We start from the raw sequence: 14,490 nt of genomic DNA on the forward strand, positions 1-14,490 counted from the left end.
TGGATTTTTCTCTGTGAATGTGGGTATTTACTTTCTTAATTTACACAGTTTGATACCACAGTACCCAGAAGTAAGGAATTCCAGAGCAGAGTGCATTTTTCTTGAACTCTGCACTGCTGGAAAGCAACCAGCTCTGGCTGGCCCTGAAACAGGGTGCTGTGAGCATACCCTGATGGTTTGGGACCAAGCTGGCTGCCCTGCAATGCGGGTGGCAGTCATGAGAAGAGGCCAGGAGTGCCCCAAGCCCGAGCAGGTGCTGGATCTGTACGTCCCTCACAGAACTGAGGCAACACTGGATGGCTGGGGGGGGTACCCTGGATAAGGGGTGGTGGAGGAAGATGGCAATACAGCGAGATGATGGAGGTATTACTGGGGGTGACAACAGAAAGGTGCCAATAATAGCATCCATGGGAGCATCTGTATGGGGCCTAGGATATAGTGGAACAGCATGGGGCACAAGAGGCAGATAAGGATGGGGTATGCTGTAGGACATGGGAGAGGTGTATTAGCCTGTTGCAGACTAGACCTGGCCATGGCTAGCATGGTGTGCAGGGGGGGACTCCGGTGCACCTTGGGCTGAGAGAAGGCTGGGTGAAGGCTGGGTTGTCTCAGTAGCATGCTGTAGGCAGAATGAGAGAGCAAGGCACAGAGGCAGTGTAGCAGAAATAATGCTATGTCTGCCCTACGCAACTACAACAGGTTACAGAGAAATACCATGTTGCAGCCAAGCACATCATAACAAAACCCAAAGACAAGTGGGAGCACTGGAACTGCATTGCTCTGGCTTCGTTCTGGACTACAGCAGGATGGGTCTCAAATCTCCCTCTGTCTTCAAGAGCAAGGAGCTGATTGCTGACAGAAACACTTCCCATACACAATAGCAGGATGCATTCATTATCTCTTCATGGCAAAGGATTTCCCTTTAGAGAATGGTGTTCTACAGGCTAGAACAGGACAGCTGCAAGCTGGAAAACTATCTGAGCATGTGGCTGTTTTGTTCAGGGAGGAGGTGGGTTGTCTAGTCCACTCACCAGTACCAATAAGGGAAGAGTTTCTGAGAACTACCACCTCTTAGTCTTAAAAGAGCACAATTAGACTCCGAGGTAGTAGCAGTAATGAGAAATAGACCTACAGGAATGGATCACAAAGTCAGCAAAATGGGGCTTAACCAGGGTCATGTCCAGCACTTGCATGGAGGCAGGGAAGCGCCTACAAGGCACCATTACGGAGAAATCTCCCAAACTGTTTCTATGCTGGGATGCCTCTCTTAAGTGCCTGTACGCTAATGCACACCGTATGGACCCCAGGAAAGCTGTTTAGTATTCAAGGATCACCTTCTTCAGGCCCAAGAGCAGCCCATTCCAAGCTGGAAATTAGAGGCGGTCAGCCTCACCTTGATCCTGGGGAAGGTGCTGGAGCCACTCATCCTGGAACCATTTCTAGGCACACGAAGGGCAAGAACATCATCAGGAGCAGTCAGCATGGATTCACCAAGGGAAACTCATGCTTGACCAACTTGAGAAGCTTCTATGATGAAGTGACTGGCCTGATAGATAAGGGGAATGTAGTGGATATAGTCTGCCTAGACTTCAGTTAAGCGTTTGACGCTGTGCTCCATAAGATCCTCACAGACAAGCTGGTGACGTATGGGCTGGATGGGCAGACAGTGAGGTAGATAGAAAACAGGCTGAATGACAGGACACAGAGTGTAATGGTCAGTGGTGCAGCCTAGTTGGAGGCCAGTAATGAGTCCTGGGGGTCAATACCATGTCCAGTCCTGTTTAATATCTTCATTAATGGTCTGGGTGATAGGGCAGAGTGTAACCTCAGCAAGGCTGCAGATGGCACAAAACTGAGAGGAGGGGCGGATACACCAGGGGGTTGTGCTGCCCTCCAGAGGGACCTGGACTGGCTGGAGGAATGGGATGACAGAAACGTCGTGGAGTTCACCAAGAAGTGCAAAGTCCTGCCCCTGGGGAGGAACAAGTCCAGGCACCAGGACATGCTGGGAGCTCCCAAGGTGGAATGCTCCCTGACAGAAACGGACCTGGGGGGCCTGGTGGACATAAAGATGCTGAAGGGACTGTACCATCTCTGATAGGAGGAGAGGTTGAGAGAGCTGGCACTGTACAGCCCGGAGAAGAGAAAGCTTGGGAATCTCATCAGTGTCTGTAAATACCTGAAGGGAGGGTGCAAAGATGTTGGAGCCCAGCTCTTTTCTGTGGTAGTGCCAGGACAAGAGGCAGTGGACACAAGCTGGAGCACAGGAGGTTCTGTCTGAACACCAGGAAGCATTTCGTTACTGGGCAGGTGACTGAGCACTGTCACAGGTTGCCCATAGGCATTGTGTAGTCAGGATTTTGGGCAGCCAGCTCTGAGTAGCCCTGCTTGAGCAGGGAGATTGGATTAGATGATTACAAGAGGTCCCTTCAATCTCAGCCTTTGTCATTCTGTGATCTGCAGCCAAAGGCCCTTCTGAACATCCCAGAACTCCAGTCAGCTTTAGTCCTTCTGAAAGAGTGGCTCTGCTCCATCAGCCCTGCACACAGCCCTGGGACCACTGTGCAGCAGCATCTGCTACCTGACTCTTCTTTCCTGTTTGGTTCAAAACTTTGCTTGTATAGCCTGCAGCCACTTGTCAAGAGCAGCTGGGCAAAAGGGTACCCATGAGACTAATGCAGTCAAAGTAGCAGCAGTGGATGGAAAAGAGCAGCAAGATGTTGCAGGGTTAGGAAGAAACCACAGCACGAATCTCAGGGAGCTATGACTGCTTTGAGCAAAGGACGGCAGATGCTGGGAAAGTGTGCCTCTCCACACCACATGGAGAATTGGCAGGACAAACATGGTCATCGAAACTTTGAGGTCTTGTTATTTCACCATCCTCCTACTACCCTGGCAAGACAAGATGCAAGGAAGTAGAACCAAGGCACCACAAAGCTTTTAGGTTCTTCCAGAGCAGAGAATGGATGGAGAAGCAAAGCCGCACACTAGAGTCCTCAGCTGCATCACCTGGAGTCAAGGCTTTTCCCTCCCACAGATCCATCTAGAGGGCAACACCAGAGTCCCTTGAATACAGCCATCTTTGTTCTCCCAGCCTTACTACTGACCTCTCTACTCCCCTATGCAGTCCACAGTTCATGAAAAGGATGGAGTGCTTCTCAGCAGCCGTTCTCTGGCTATCCTCCTCATCTCCAGCAAGCACAGTCAGCAGGCAGGGAGCTCATCTGGAGCCCTGCCCCGGCTGGATCTCTGCTACGCACATGTTACGCTGTGGCTTTGGCAAACATCTGGCTCTGGGCTCCCGCCCCTCAGAGTGACGGCTCTTGGTGGGAGAGGAGGGGAGGCTGGCGCCAGTGTGGTCAACGATCCCACGCACGGCTCCCTTTGCCTGAGTGTGTGCCAGGCGTCCTGCCCTCCCCAGCCCTGGCACAGCTGCTGACCAGCTAAAAGCAGCCAGGGAGCGGCCACGGCTGCTATTTCAGGAGCTGTCTCTGGCTCCCGGACTGCGTCTCAGCCTCCAGCATACTCAGGCCTCAGGGGAGTGTGTGGGGTCAGGGTTCGGCCCTAGTGATTGTCCAGCACGCGTGGCTGAGGCGAGGGTCAGACCCTGAGGCTGTGGGGTGTGCCACGTCCAGGGAGACCCCTCTGCACAGCTGCAGTCACTGCATGCCTGCACCACTGGCTCCTGCAGCCCAGCAGCTACAGGACATGGTGAGGCTCTGGCTGGCAGCTCCACAGCCACAGCCAAGGCATGGGCAGACGCAGGGCTGCTGTATCCATACACAGCTAGGTATGGAGCACAGGGGCAGATTGTGACATCCAAGAATTGAATGTGATGTAGCAAAGCCCTTGGGTTTGAGGAGGAAGGGAAGCAGTTTAATCAAAGACATTGGCAGGGTGATAAGACTGTGGTGGAGGGCAACTGGCTACAGGAACCCGAGGGTGAGTACAAACTTTCCGGGAGTCCCAGTTCTTCCAGGAGCAGGGGCAAAGTAAGGAGCAGAAAGAGTAGGAGAAAAACTCACACACAAGCACACAGATGTCTGCTCTGTTAGAGCAGCAAGGAGTTATAGGGCACTGGGAACCTCGGCAGAGCGGACAAGTTGGGGTGTTGAGCAGGGAGGGCAGAAGTCACGACCCTGCAAAGGAAGAGTGCTCAAGGGGGCTTGAGTGGGGCAGCAGCAGTGCAGGGTGGGAAGTGACCTGCTGGAGGGTGCTGATGCCAAGGACTCCAGAGAAGGGTGCTGAGCTGAGCTTTGGCTGCACAAAGCTCTGGTAGTGAGAGCTTTCAGAGCGGGTCTGCACAGCAGGATGGGGCATGATGATGCAAGACATGCAGGTGATACTGGAGCTTGGGGCAGCAGAGTAGGGAGCAGGACAAGCAGGGGAACACCAGACAGGAAGGGGAGAAGGAAGAGGCTGGGGTGCCTGCCCCATGGCCATGCCCATGAGGGAGAGCACTGTCAGTGAGATCTGCCCCAGGGGCAAAACAGCAAGGGTCCCTGGGGGGCAGACGACAGCAGCTGGCAGCAGCCAAGGGGTGTGGAAGAACAGGAGGGAGCAGAGACTGAGGGAAGGGGAGGGGGAGTATGCTGGCAGGCTGGGGCTCTGGGAGGGGAGGAGCAGTGCCGGGCACTTTGGGGGAGCAGTGTGCACAGGTGTGGGGCTGTGGGCAGCATGGAAGAGGGAGGGCATGAGCAAGGACTATAGGAGGAAGGGGAGTTCTACGGGGCCTGGGGCCAAAGCAGAGGTGAGGGAAGAGGGGCAGCTGTGAGGGGGCTGGAGATCAGTGCAGAGGAAGGAGGGAGCTGTGGAGGGGGCTGGGGGAGGAGCAGAGTATGGGGGAGAGGAGCGCAAGGGGCTGGGGCCTCTCGGCTGCAGTGGAAAAGCTGCTGCAGCTCCAGGGGAAATGCTACTTGAATTAATCATGGCGCTGGCTGCTGTGCCAAGCCCAGGAGGAGGCTGCTGGCAGCGCAAGGAAATAACTTTCACAGGAATTTGGAACAAATGCAGCTCTTCTGGCGGTAACAACAGCACTCACCTCCCCCACAACCTCCCCATGTACCAGCATCTCCCCCATGTTCCCAGTCCCTCTGTACCCCCAGACTCGCTCTCCCAGCCCTCTCTCCCAGAAGCATGATGCACTCCCTCTCCTCATGCTGATCCCTAAGGAGCTCACAGGCATCTCCCCATCTTGTCTTGGGAAACTTGTCTTCTTGTTTCATAGCAGGAGGAGGCCTGTTCTATGTCGTGCAAAGGTCTGAAAATAGGTTAATGCCAAATCCGTTGTCCCAAGAAAATGAATGAATGTAACAATGTCCTTCCACCACTCTCTCTAGCAGCAAAGTCAGTATTAGTCTTCCTGCTGCTCCAGTCCCAATGTGTGACTACTCGCTGTGTCCTCTCACAGCTGTCCCCTTCAGTACCATAACCAATGCATCATGATTATCCCTTAGGACTCTCTTTTTGTAATACAGTTCCTGCAGCCTGATCTAGCTTAGAGCACTTCATGCAGGTCATGGTGCAGCCCCAGAGGCTGTCCCAGTGCTGTGCATGCAGCATAGCCAGTCCCACAGAATCACAAAACAGTACTCAAACTCAAAAGCTCATCAGACCTGTCCTCAAAATTTTAAGATACGGATATACGTTGCATGTGTTGCTGGTCAGCTTTTGATTGGTGGTGATCTTCTTCGCCAACAACTGTGTGTATGGGTGCAAGGGAAATATGTAAACCCTGGCTCCAAAATCATTAATATTGAATCTATGCAAGAATCAGTAATCCACCATCTCATCTCATTCACATTTCAGTCAAATCAGCCACCATTCACAACATGGGGGTTACACAGCTCTCTCTGTGCTTTACAGTGGCTGCCAGAGGACAGACAATACTTGATTTAGCATGAAAAGTTAGAAAGGCCCAGAAAGACAATATCTGACCATGCATGCAGCATGCTGGTACAAAGTCAATCCAACAGAATATTTAAAGCAAATTTAAGCCAGCAGGGTGAATTTATACCAGAACAGTGCTTTGCATCATATAAACATAGCACTTGAATGTGGTCCGATGAGCCCTAAAGCATCTATACTATCAACTCATGGCCACAGAGAAACAGAGACAACCGATTATTGACTATCCCTTGCTCTCTTGCCTGAAGGTGCTGTGTCCACTGATTCCCTGGGCTCCTTCTCTACTGGCATTTCTCTCTCATCTGAGACCTGAACTGTGAGTTTGCTGTTTCCTTTGGTTAGGGCTTATGCAGAGTCTGCTACCGTGAGACCTGGCCCATAATAAACACAAGTAATAAACAAAGATGTTATGAGATTCCTTTCTTCTCTGGAGCTCAGGCCAGCAACCTGTTCTGCTCAGCCCTGTTCATACACCAAACACAAAGACCAACCTGGCAGAGCGGATGGGGTGTGTGGGCATGCAGGAGACCTGCAGCTAGTCTCTCCTGGTCACTCGCACTCACATTGACTCCTCACTTTCCCATCATTTTGTCCTGCCCACAGAGAGCAGATATCAACATCTGAAAATAGACCTGGTCCTCCCAAGGTTTCTTGCTTAGAAATATGGTGGTCCAATGGAGAACCAAACCCTTTTTTTCATGCTGGCCTTGGCAGCTGTGTTCTGCACATCATGCTGGTAGTGCCTGCCCATGGTCTGGGCTCTTGTGAATATTACATGGGTCTGGACCAAATCCAGACCTCGCCACAGACCCTTTCACCTCCTAAGGCAGGACAAGCCCTGATGCTTGGAGGTCACAGACAGCTGGAATAAAGCAGGGGACACACAGGGGCTGACATGAGCAACCCCGTGGGACGGTGCCAGCTGCTGGCCACTGCTGACCCCAATGGCTCCTTGGAAGACTCTTCTGGGGGAGGGGTGGCTTGAACCAGCAGGAGATCCAGGCTCCCCACCCCAGATCTGCCCAGCTCCCCGACCTGGCCCACTCCAGCTGCGGCCTGGTGCCTAGCCGGCAGCCTGGCCTGCCTCCTTTCCCATCCTCTCACGTTTCCCGGCTCAGAGGAAGCAGCAGCAGATGTGTGAGCTGTTTGCTTTGTGCTGGGGCCACGCGGGAGTTACCTGCGCTCAGCCCAGACGCGCTGTTTCCAAACGAAACATGAGGGCTGAGCCAAGACCATCGAAATCTGGCCAAATCCTCAGTTGCTGCTGGCCTCCGGGCCAGCGCCTCCCCCTGTGCTGTGCGAGCCGGGCTGGCCCCCACGCTGTGCCGGTCCTCACCGTGGCCAGGCCTCGCACACCCAAACAGTTTCTTCATGCCATCCCTGTGGCTCTGCGCCACCCCAGCTCCTCTGTGGAACCCGCTCTCCCTCCTGCCTCTACCCATGCTTGTGGCCAGGAGCCCAGCTGCCATCGCCAATTGCATTTCCAGAACACCTTCCTGCCCAGCAAGCAACACTGAGCCGGACGGCACAGAGGAGCGGGGACTTCCCCTGGGGCTGCTGCAGCCAAGATGTCCCTGCGCACACCTGGGGCCTCCACACTCCCCAGAGCTGCTCCACCCCTGCCCTGGCCCTGAGCCCACTCCCACCCTTGGCCTCTGCCCTACCTCTGTCCCCAGCCCTGGCCCTAGCCCCACCCCACCCACCTGGGACAAGGCAGCGTGTTGCCCTGAACAGACCTTCGGAGTCATACAAATGGCATCACTGCCGTGCATCCACAGAACCTGATAGAGGTGCACGAACCCTTCAGGCCTCACCTGAGACCTCTTACTGCTTGAAGGCTGATGCAGCAATTGCGTCTCAGTTCAAATTCCAAAGATGCTGCTTCCAAGGTAATACAACAATGCCAATCATGCATAATTAATGCTAATATTCACAACTAGCCTTTCAAACACTGATGAACTTCACCTAATCATCTCACAGGGGTAGAGAGAAGTTAGCAGCTTCCTACAGATTTGACCCTTGTTCCTGAGCACCATTTCTAGTATCCTGGCCTGAAAGGCTGCTCCATCCTTGTGCCAGCAATGCCTTGTACTGTGGTGCACAATGTTAGCTGATGCCAATGAAATGCTTTGCACAAAGGAATTCCTTGAGATTTGCCCACAGTATCAGCGATATTACTCAGTACTTACATGCAGAAACGGTGTAACACTGTTCTGCCCCATTTCCCACTCACATTGAGTAGGGATTTCTTTGTTCTAGCATTCCTGCTGCCATCAGGACCTATCTAAGCCATGAAAACTGCACTAAACATCCTTCAGTGGCAGGTCTCCCATCCCAAACCCCTCATAGCCTTGGCTGTGCCCTCCTCAAGATCAACTCCTGACAGTTGTGCCTACCTGTAAGAAGCAGGTCCCAACAGGGGTGTTCTCCTTCAGGGACACATTGTAGAAATTACTCCTGAACACTGGCTCATTGTCATTGACATCCTGCAGGGCCACATGCACCACAGCTGAGGAAGAGAGGGCAGGAGTTCCCCTGTCCGTGGCCAGCACTGTCAGCTGAGGTTGAGGATCCTTCTCATAATCCAGTGGAGCAGCAGTAGTGATGATACCTGTAGCAGGGTCAATGGCAAACCAGCTGGAGTGGGTGTCATGGCCATGCATGATACTGTACCGCACCTCCCCATTGGGACCCTGGTCTTTGTCTCGAGCTGTCACTTGCAGGACAAAGCTGCCTGGGTACACAACCTCAGGAATGCTCTGTTTGTACTCCTGTTGGTCAAAGAGTGGAGGGTTGTCGTTGATATCCACCACCTGCAGCACAAAGGTTGATTCTGCCCGGAGTGGAGGTGTTCCTGAATCAGTAGCTGTCACCCGCAAATCATAGGAGTCTCTTTCTTCACGATCCAGGAGCTGGTCCACACAGATAAGGTAGATGATGTTGTCCTTGGTAGTGAGGGCAAACTTACCATCCCCTCCCTCCAGTGTGACATTGACATTGGAGTATTCACCATAATCTGGGTCAGAAACAGAGATGCGGGCCACATACTGGCCGGGCTGGGCTCCCTCAGAGATCTGAGGGGAGCCATCTTCACTCAGAAAGATGATAGTCATGGTGGGCTGGTTGTCATTGTAGTCACGCACATGGATAGTGACAAAAGCTGTAGTGACCTCAGGATGGACAGCCTTATCCCGTGCCTGTACCACCAGCTCATGCACCTTCCTGACTTCATAGTCCAGACCCTTGTTGAGCTTGATGACTCCAGTTCGGGAGTCAATGGTGAAGTACTGGTCAGGATCACTCTGTCGACGGTTGATCTCATAAACCACATCCCCATTTTCTCCTTCATCTGCATCAGAGGCAAAGACCTGAAGGATGCTGCTGCCAGGTTTCAAATTCTCTGATATAAGAGTATGATAGCGGCTCTGGTTGAAGGTAGGAGCATTGTCATTGATGTCCTGGATAGATATATCCAGCGTCATCTGGGTGCTCCTGGGAGGGGAGCCACCATCATAGGCTTCCAAAAGCAAGGAGTATGATGATCGGTTCTCCCGATCTAAGACATTGCTGACCACCAGATCCAAATACAAGACCCCATTGGGTCCTCGCCGTGTTTCCAGGCGGAAGGCCTGCCCCACATTGTCACCCTTAATCACATAGCCTTGGGTATTCAGCAGGCCACTGTCAGCATCAAAGGCTGGGTCCAAGGGAAATCTGCTGCCAATGGGTGTGTGCTCTGGAATCTGGAAGGTACTGTGTTGCTTGGGAAAGGCTGGAGCATGATCATTGATGTCATTAACTTGGATATTCACTTCTACTGTGATGCCCTCTGGAGTAACAGCAATGAAGCTGTAACGGTCCCGGGTCTCTCGGTCCAGGACACGGGCTGTTTTGATGATACCCGTGTTCTCATCTATTCCCAAGTCAGTGGCAACACCACTGCCTTCCTGTGCTGATATAAAATACATGTAGGCACTGGTACCAGGTGGCAGGCCAGCACTGATGTCCCCAATGATGGTGCCAGCTGGCTGTTCCTCATCTATTTGTAGATCCAGGGTACCCAGGACGGCAGAGCCCTTCCCTGCTCTCAGGCCCCCAAGGATTAGCAGCTCCAGAAGAAGCACGGCTGACCCCTTCATCTGCTCCATTACTAGGGACTTGCAGAGCAGAAGGTTGCTCGATCTTCTTTGCAGTGTGCTTTAATCCTGCAAGGAATGCAGACCAGAGGCTGGTTAAGAGGGAGCAGCAAAGGAATGACAAAAGAAAAACATGTGGAGGGAAAGCCTACCAGGTATCTCCTGCCTGATTGCTCTGTATCACTTATCCCTCATGAGATTAAAAGGTGTTAGAGCAGAGGGTGCCCAGAAGGAAGGCCTAGGACAGTGCCTTACGTCAGATAAGCAGAGCACACCTGACCTCTTGCTGAGGTTACTAGCTGGTACCCTATCACATAAGCTATTTTCTACACAGCCAAGCATTCTTCCCAACCACTAGCTCTCCCAGCAACATTGGAGCCAGCTGCCCTACAGCAGAGGGTTCCTGTGCCTTTAACAGCTGAATGCTTCCAGTGAGGCTGAGAAAGGCTGTCTGCAAGACCACAGAGATTTTTGGACAAGCAGCAGCCTAGCACCTCTCTATACTGAAAAATACAATCTTAAACTGGGAGAGAGCCCAACAAGTGACCCTGCTGAATCCCCCCCTCCCCAGTAGCATGCTTTTCAGGACAACAGGGATTTAGGCTCAAAAAAATGTGAAGTGCAAATCGGGTGTCCCTAGAAGGGAGCAGCAGAACTGGAGTGGGCTTACATCCAGTGAACAATAAATCAGAATGGCTCTATTGCAAAGGACATACCCACAGCTGGGAATGCCCAGGATAAAATCCTGTCCTCCTAGGGCGGACAGGGCCCATTGTTTGGCCTGGCACAGAGATCTGTGGATGCCCCAAGCTGGTACCATGGAGGGTGGTGGTGGTACAGTAGGAACGCAGCAACTCCCTCTGAACTGCCAGCTGCTCTGGCTCCTTCCCCGTCCCACACCCTCCCCTGCTCACTCTCCTCCTTTGTCTCCTTCTTACTGCTCCTTGCTCATTCTGGCTCCTTCACTCCATTTCCCCCTGCTGTAGCTTCATTTCACTGCAGCAGTGGGGGAGGGACGAGCAGGGAGGAGCAGCTCCCTGCAGCAACACCACTACTGGACACGCTGGACACACTCCCGGTGCCCAAAGGCAGTCAGCCCCCAAGGGCTCTGCCCACCCTCCCTGCGAGTAGCCAAAGCAACTCAGCAGTCAAAGACCTTGTGAAGAACACCAGCCCCAGTGCTGCTTTTAGCCCCCGGTAAACGAGGCTTAGTGGTCTGCAGGGATGGCGGCAGCATGAGCTCACACTTGGACTCTCTTGAAAGCATTTGCTGCTGGTCCCATAACCACACTCAGGAGCTGCTCATGTCAGACATAGGACGGCAGGAACCTCCCTGTCTTGGGGGACGGAGGTGGCTGATACTGCCTTAGTTTAGGGACTAAGAATGGCAGCCCTTAGTCTACAGAACCCTACAGCAGTGTTAACCCTTTCCAGGGGCTGTAGTATGGTTATTCCTTGGTCTTCTTTTCCACCTCAGGACATCAGTTTAGGTTGATTTTTCCTGTGGAAACCTTGGGTTAGTGACAGAAATAAAATTTTTAAAGTGTTTTCTTCATATGAAGAAATATCTGTTTACTTCAATGGGCTATACAAACTAGAAACCTACATGTATGTATACACCCAGTGCCTGACTTCATCCATGGCAAGTAAAGCCACACACTGTTCTTGCACCTAGCAAATATGAATCCTCATATCTGCTCCTCTCTTTCAGGAGCAGAAGTAAAAAGAAGTTACTTGTACTTGTGGGCTGCTAGCTGGTGACCTGCACCAATTCAGTGGTCCCGGTCAGGTCCGTCTCTTTCTATTGGAATTAATTAAATTTCTACAGCTGAAGGGGTAACTAAACACATCCAGAACTGGAGGAATGGGGCCCAAGTTTGCTTCTGTGATGAAACTGCATCATCCTAACTGTGACTCAGTTGCCCAGGTCATGGGAAGGTACAAGGCAGAGGGTTCAAAACCTTGGCAGGTGAGTAGATGAAAACTTAAGGAAAAGAAGGGTAGAAGAACTAGTAGACAGACATACAGAGAGAGGCAATGAGGTGATCTCAGTGGCTGAGGAAAGGATTAAGCTGGAAGGTCTTGGATAATGCCCAGCACTGATCAGGGCACAGATACGGGAACAAAAAAAAAAAAAAAAAAAAAAAAAAAAAAAAGGTTTGATTCTTGATATGGCTTTTGGGAAGCAGAAGGGAGTGCAGTGAGGTTTTGTGGGCTACTGGCATGGGGGCAGGGAAACTGGTAAAGTCAAGCTGGAGAGTGCAAAGAGCAGTTGAGAGCACTGGGACAACCGAGGAACAGAGACTAGGGTTCTTGGGGTGAGGAACAAGCGTTCTTGGGGTGATGAAAGTCTGTGTGAACTTCTCCCTTTCTATGCTCCCTGGATGCATATGGGTAGGTTCAAAGCCTAGCTACCTCTTAGGCAAAAGACGAAACTGCAGGTTGCCAGATTGCACGAGTCCATAGTACTAACAGACCTCTGTTCCTATGAAGTTTGCAGGCTTGGGTCGGCAAGGAAGACAGACGGCAGTGACCTCAGTGCATGCAGAGTCACCAAATCCAAACAGCTGCTTCCAATTAGCAGATAGCTCAGTGCTAGGGGCTGGCTCAACTGGTCCAGGCCCAGCCTGTGTAATGTGAGCCAGACTGCCCTGCTCCCTCTATGTCCCTCCCACCATTGGGCACTGAGTTCCCTAGTAACAATTGGCAGCAGAAGCCTCTGAAGAAAACTGTTAGCATCACAGTCTGTCCAGGGAGGAGGTTGGGGTCCAGAGCCAAGTAAGGAGGCTGACAGGAAGGGTGCTGCAGTATACAGAGGCATCCCCAGGCCTAGGGCTGATATGCCAGGGCACCAGAAGCACCAAGCCTAGGCTTACGAGATGTCACATTTAGAAAAAAAAAATAAATAAGGATTTACAGAAGGGCCAATGCATGCATCCCTGTCTGCCTACCAGTGGCATTGGATCTCTTGTCAGCCATGAGGATGGGAAAGCAGGCCTACACTGGCCCCAGCAGAGAAGCTAGAAATGCGCCCACTGTGCATGCCACAAACATATGTCAGAGCGCTTGCTGTGCAAAAGCTCCATCAAAGCTGCAGATGCTGCTTCCATATCCAAAGCCTCACATGAGAGGCCATGACTCATATTATCATGTTTTTGAGACTCCAGTCCAGATCAGGAAGGATGCAGAAGCCTCTTTAATCTTTGCTGAGTACCACTCCACTGTCCTGGAACATGTTCTTCTCTTCTACATTCACACAGGTCTCTCTGAAGACTTTCTGATTCTCTGCCTTCAGAGATAGACACAGTCCAGCCTCACTTGCAGTGCAGCCCAAGGCTAACAACTCACTTTCAACTTCTATTGTCTACCATGACCTACAGTTAAGATGCCTCCTGGCCATTCCATCTCCTCCTACCTGGCCCTCTTGCACCAGCACTTCAATCCCATTCCCTATTGCTCGCTCCCTGCCCTGCCACACAGCTTTATTTCCCTCTAATATCAGACCCAAGTAATGAGTCTCATGAGGATGCAATCAAGTTCCACTTCATCCCTGGTGTACCCCATTTCTGTGCCATGCCAGGGCTCCATTTAGCCTGTCCTGTCTCTGAAAACACTCCCCCACATAGGAAACATCTCTAATAAAAGTTCCTTGTGCTAGCCAGTTCCCACAGTCCCGGCCCACAGGCATCTGAGCACTGGCTGGGCCTCTGCCATACTGTATGCCCACGACAGAGGTGGTCCATGTCCTTGGCTGCTTGCTGTCCAGTGGGTTCCCTGGTCACTGGCACTCCCAGGCTACCGGGGTTCTCTGTCACTCAGAGCTCTTGGGCCGTTTGACCCCGCACTGTTGGGGCTCCTGGCCCCACAGGGACTCCCAGCCGTCAGGCGCCCCCCCGCCTGCTGGTGCTCCCGGTCCCCGTGCACAGCCCTATTCCCTGGTGCTCCTGGGACGCCCTGCACGGTGCAGTCCTCGTGCCGGAGCTATGCCAGCCCCGGCCCTGGCCACGGCTCTACTCGGGCCCGCAGCCCCCGCCCGGCGCCTCCGCGGCTCCTTTGCCGTGACCGCTGAGCGCCCGCCCCGCGGCGGCTCTGCCTCTGCGGTGGCACCCCCGGCGCCTCGCCCGAGCCCGCGCCCGCACCGTCCCGCTCGTCCGCTCCCACCGCCGGCCCCGCTGCCGTCGCGCCGCGGGCGAGGCCGGTCCAGCCGCGGATCCGCGGTGCTGCGCCGCGGGCGCCCCCGCCCCCTCCCCCCCCCCGCCTCATTGTCTGCGCAGCGGAGGCAGAACAAAGCGCCCGGTCCCGGTCCGGCCCGGCCCGCCGTGCGGCGATGCGGACGTGCGGAACACCGGGCGCAGGCGACGGGGCAACGGGCGCGGGTCGGTCCCCGGCGCTGGCACTTACGCCGTGCGTCCCGCGCTGGCGGCGCTCACATCCCGCAGGATACGGC

General features: G+C 53.3%; 1 protein-coding gene across 1 annotated transcript in view; it reads right to left on the minus strand.

Annotated features, from left to right (window-relative positions):
* The window catches only part of DCHS1 (dachsous cadherin-related 1), a 46,046-nt gene extending 31,556 nt beyond the window's left edge, over nt 1-14,490 (minus strand). Inside the window, exons 1-2 of the mRNA XM_032207377.1 lie at nt 14,445-14,490; nt 8,304-10,112 (exon numbers count right to left, since the gene is read on the minus strand). Coding sequence (XP_032063268.1) covers nt 8,304-10,055 — 1,752 coding nt within the window. The 5' untranslated portion in view covers nt 10,056-10,112; nt 14,445-14,490. The remainder of the gene's footprint in view (nt 1-8,303; nt 10,113-14,444) is intronic.

This window comes from Aythya fuligula, chromosome 1 (genome assembly GCF_009819795.1).
Source record: "Aythya fuligula isolate bAytFul2 chromosome 1, bAytFul2.pri, whole genome shotgun sequence".
Classification (NCBI taxonomy): domain Eukaryota; kingdom Metazoa; phylum Chordata; class Aves; order Anseriformes; family Anatidae; genus Aythya; species Aythya fuligula.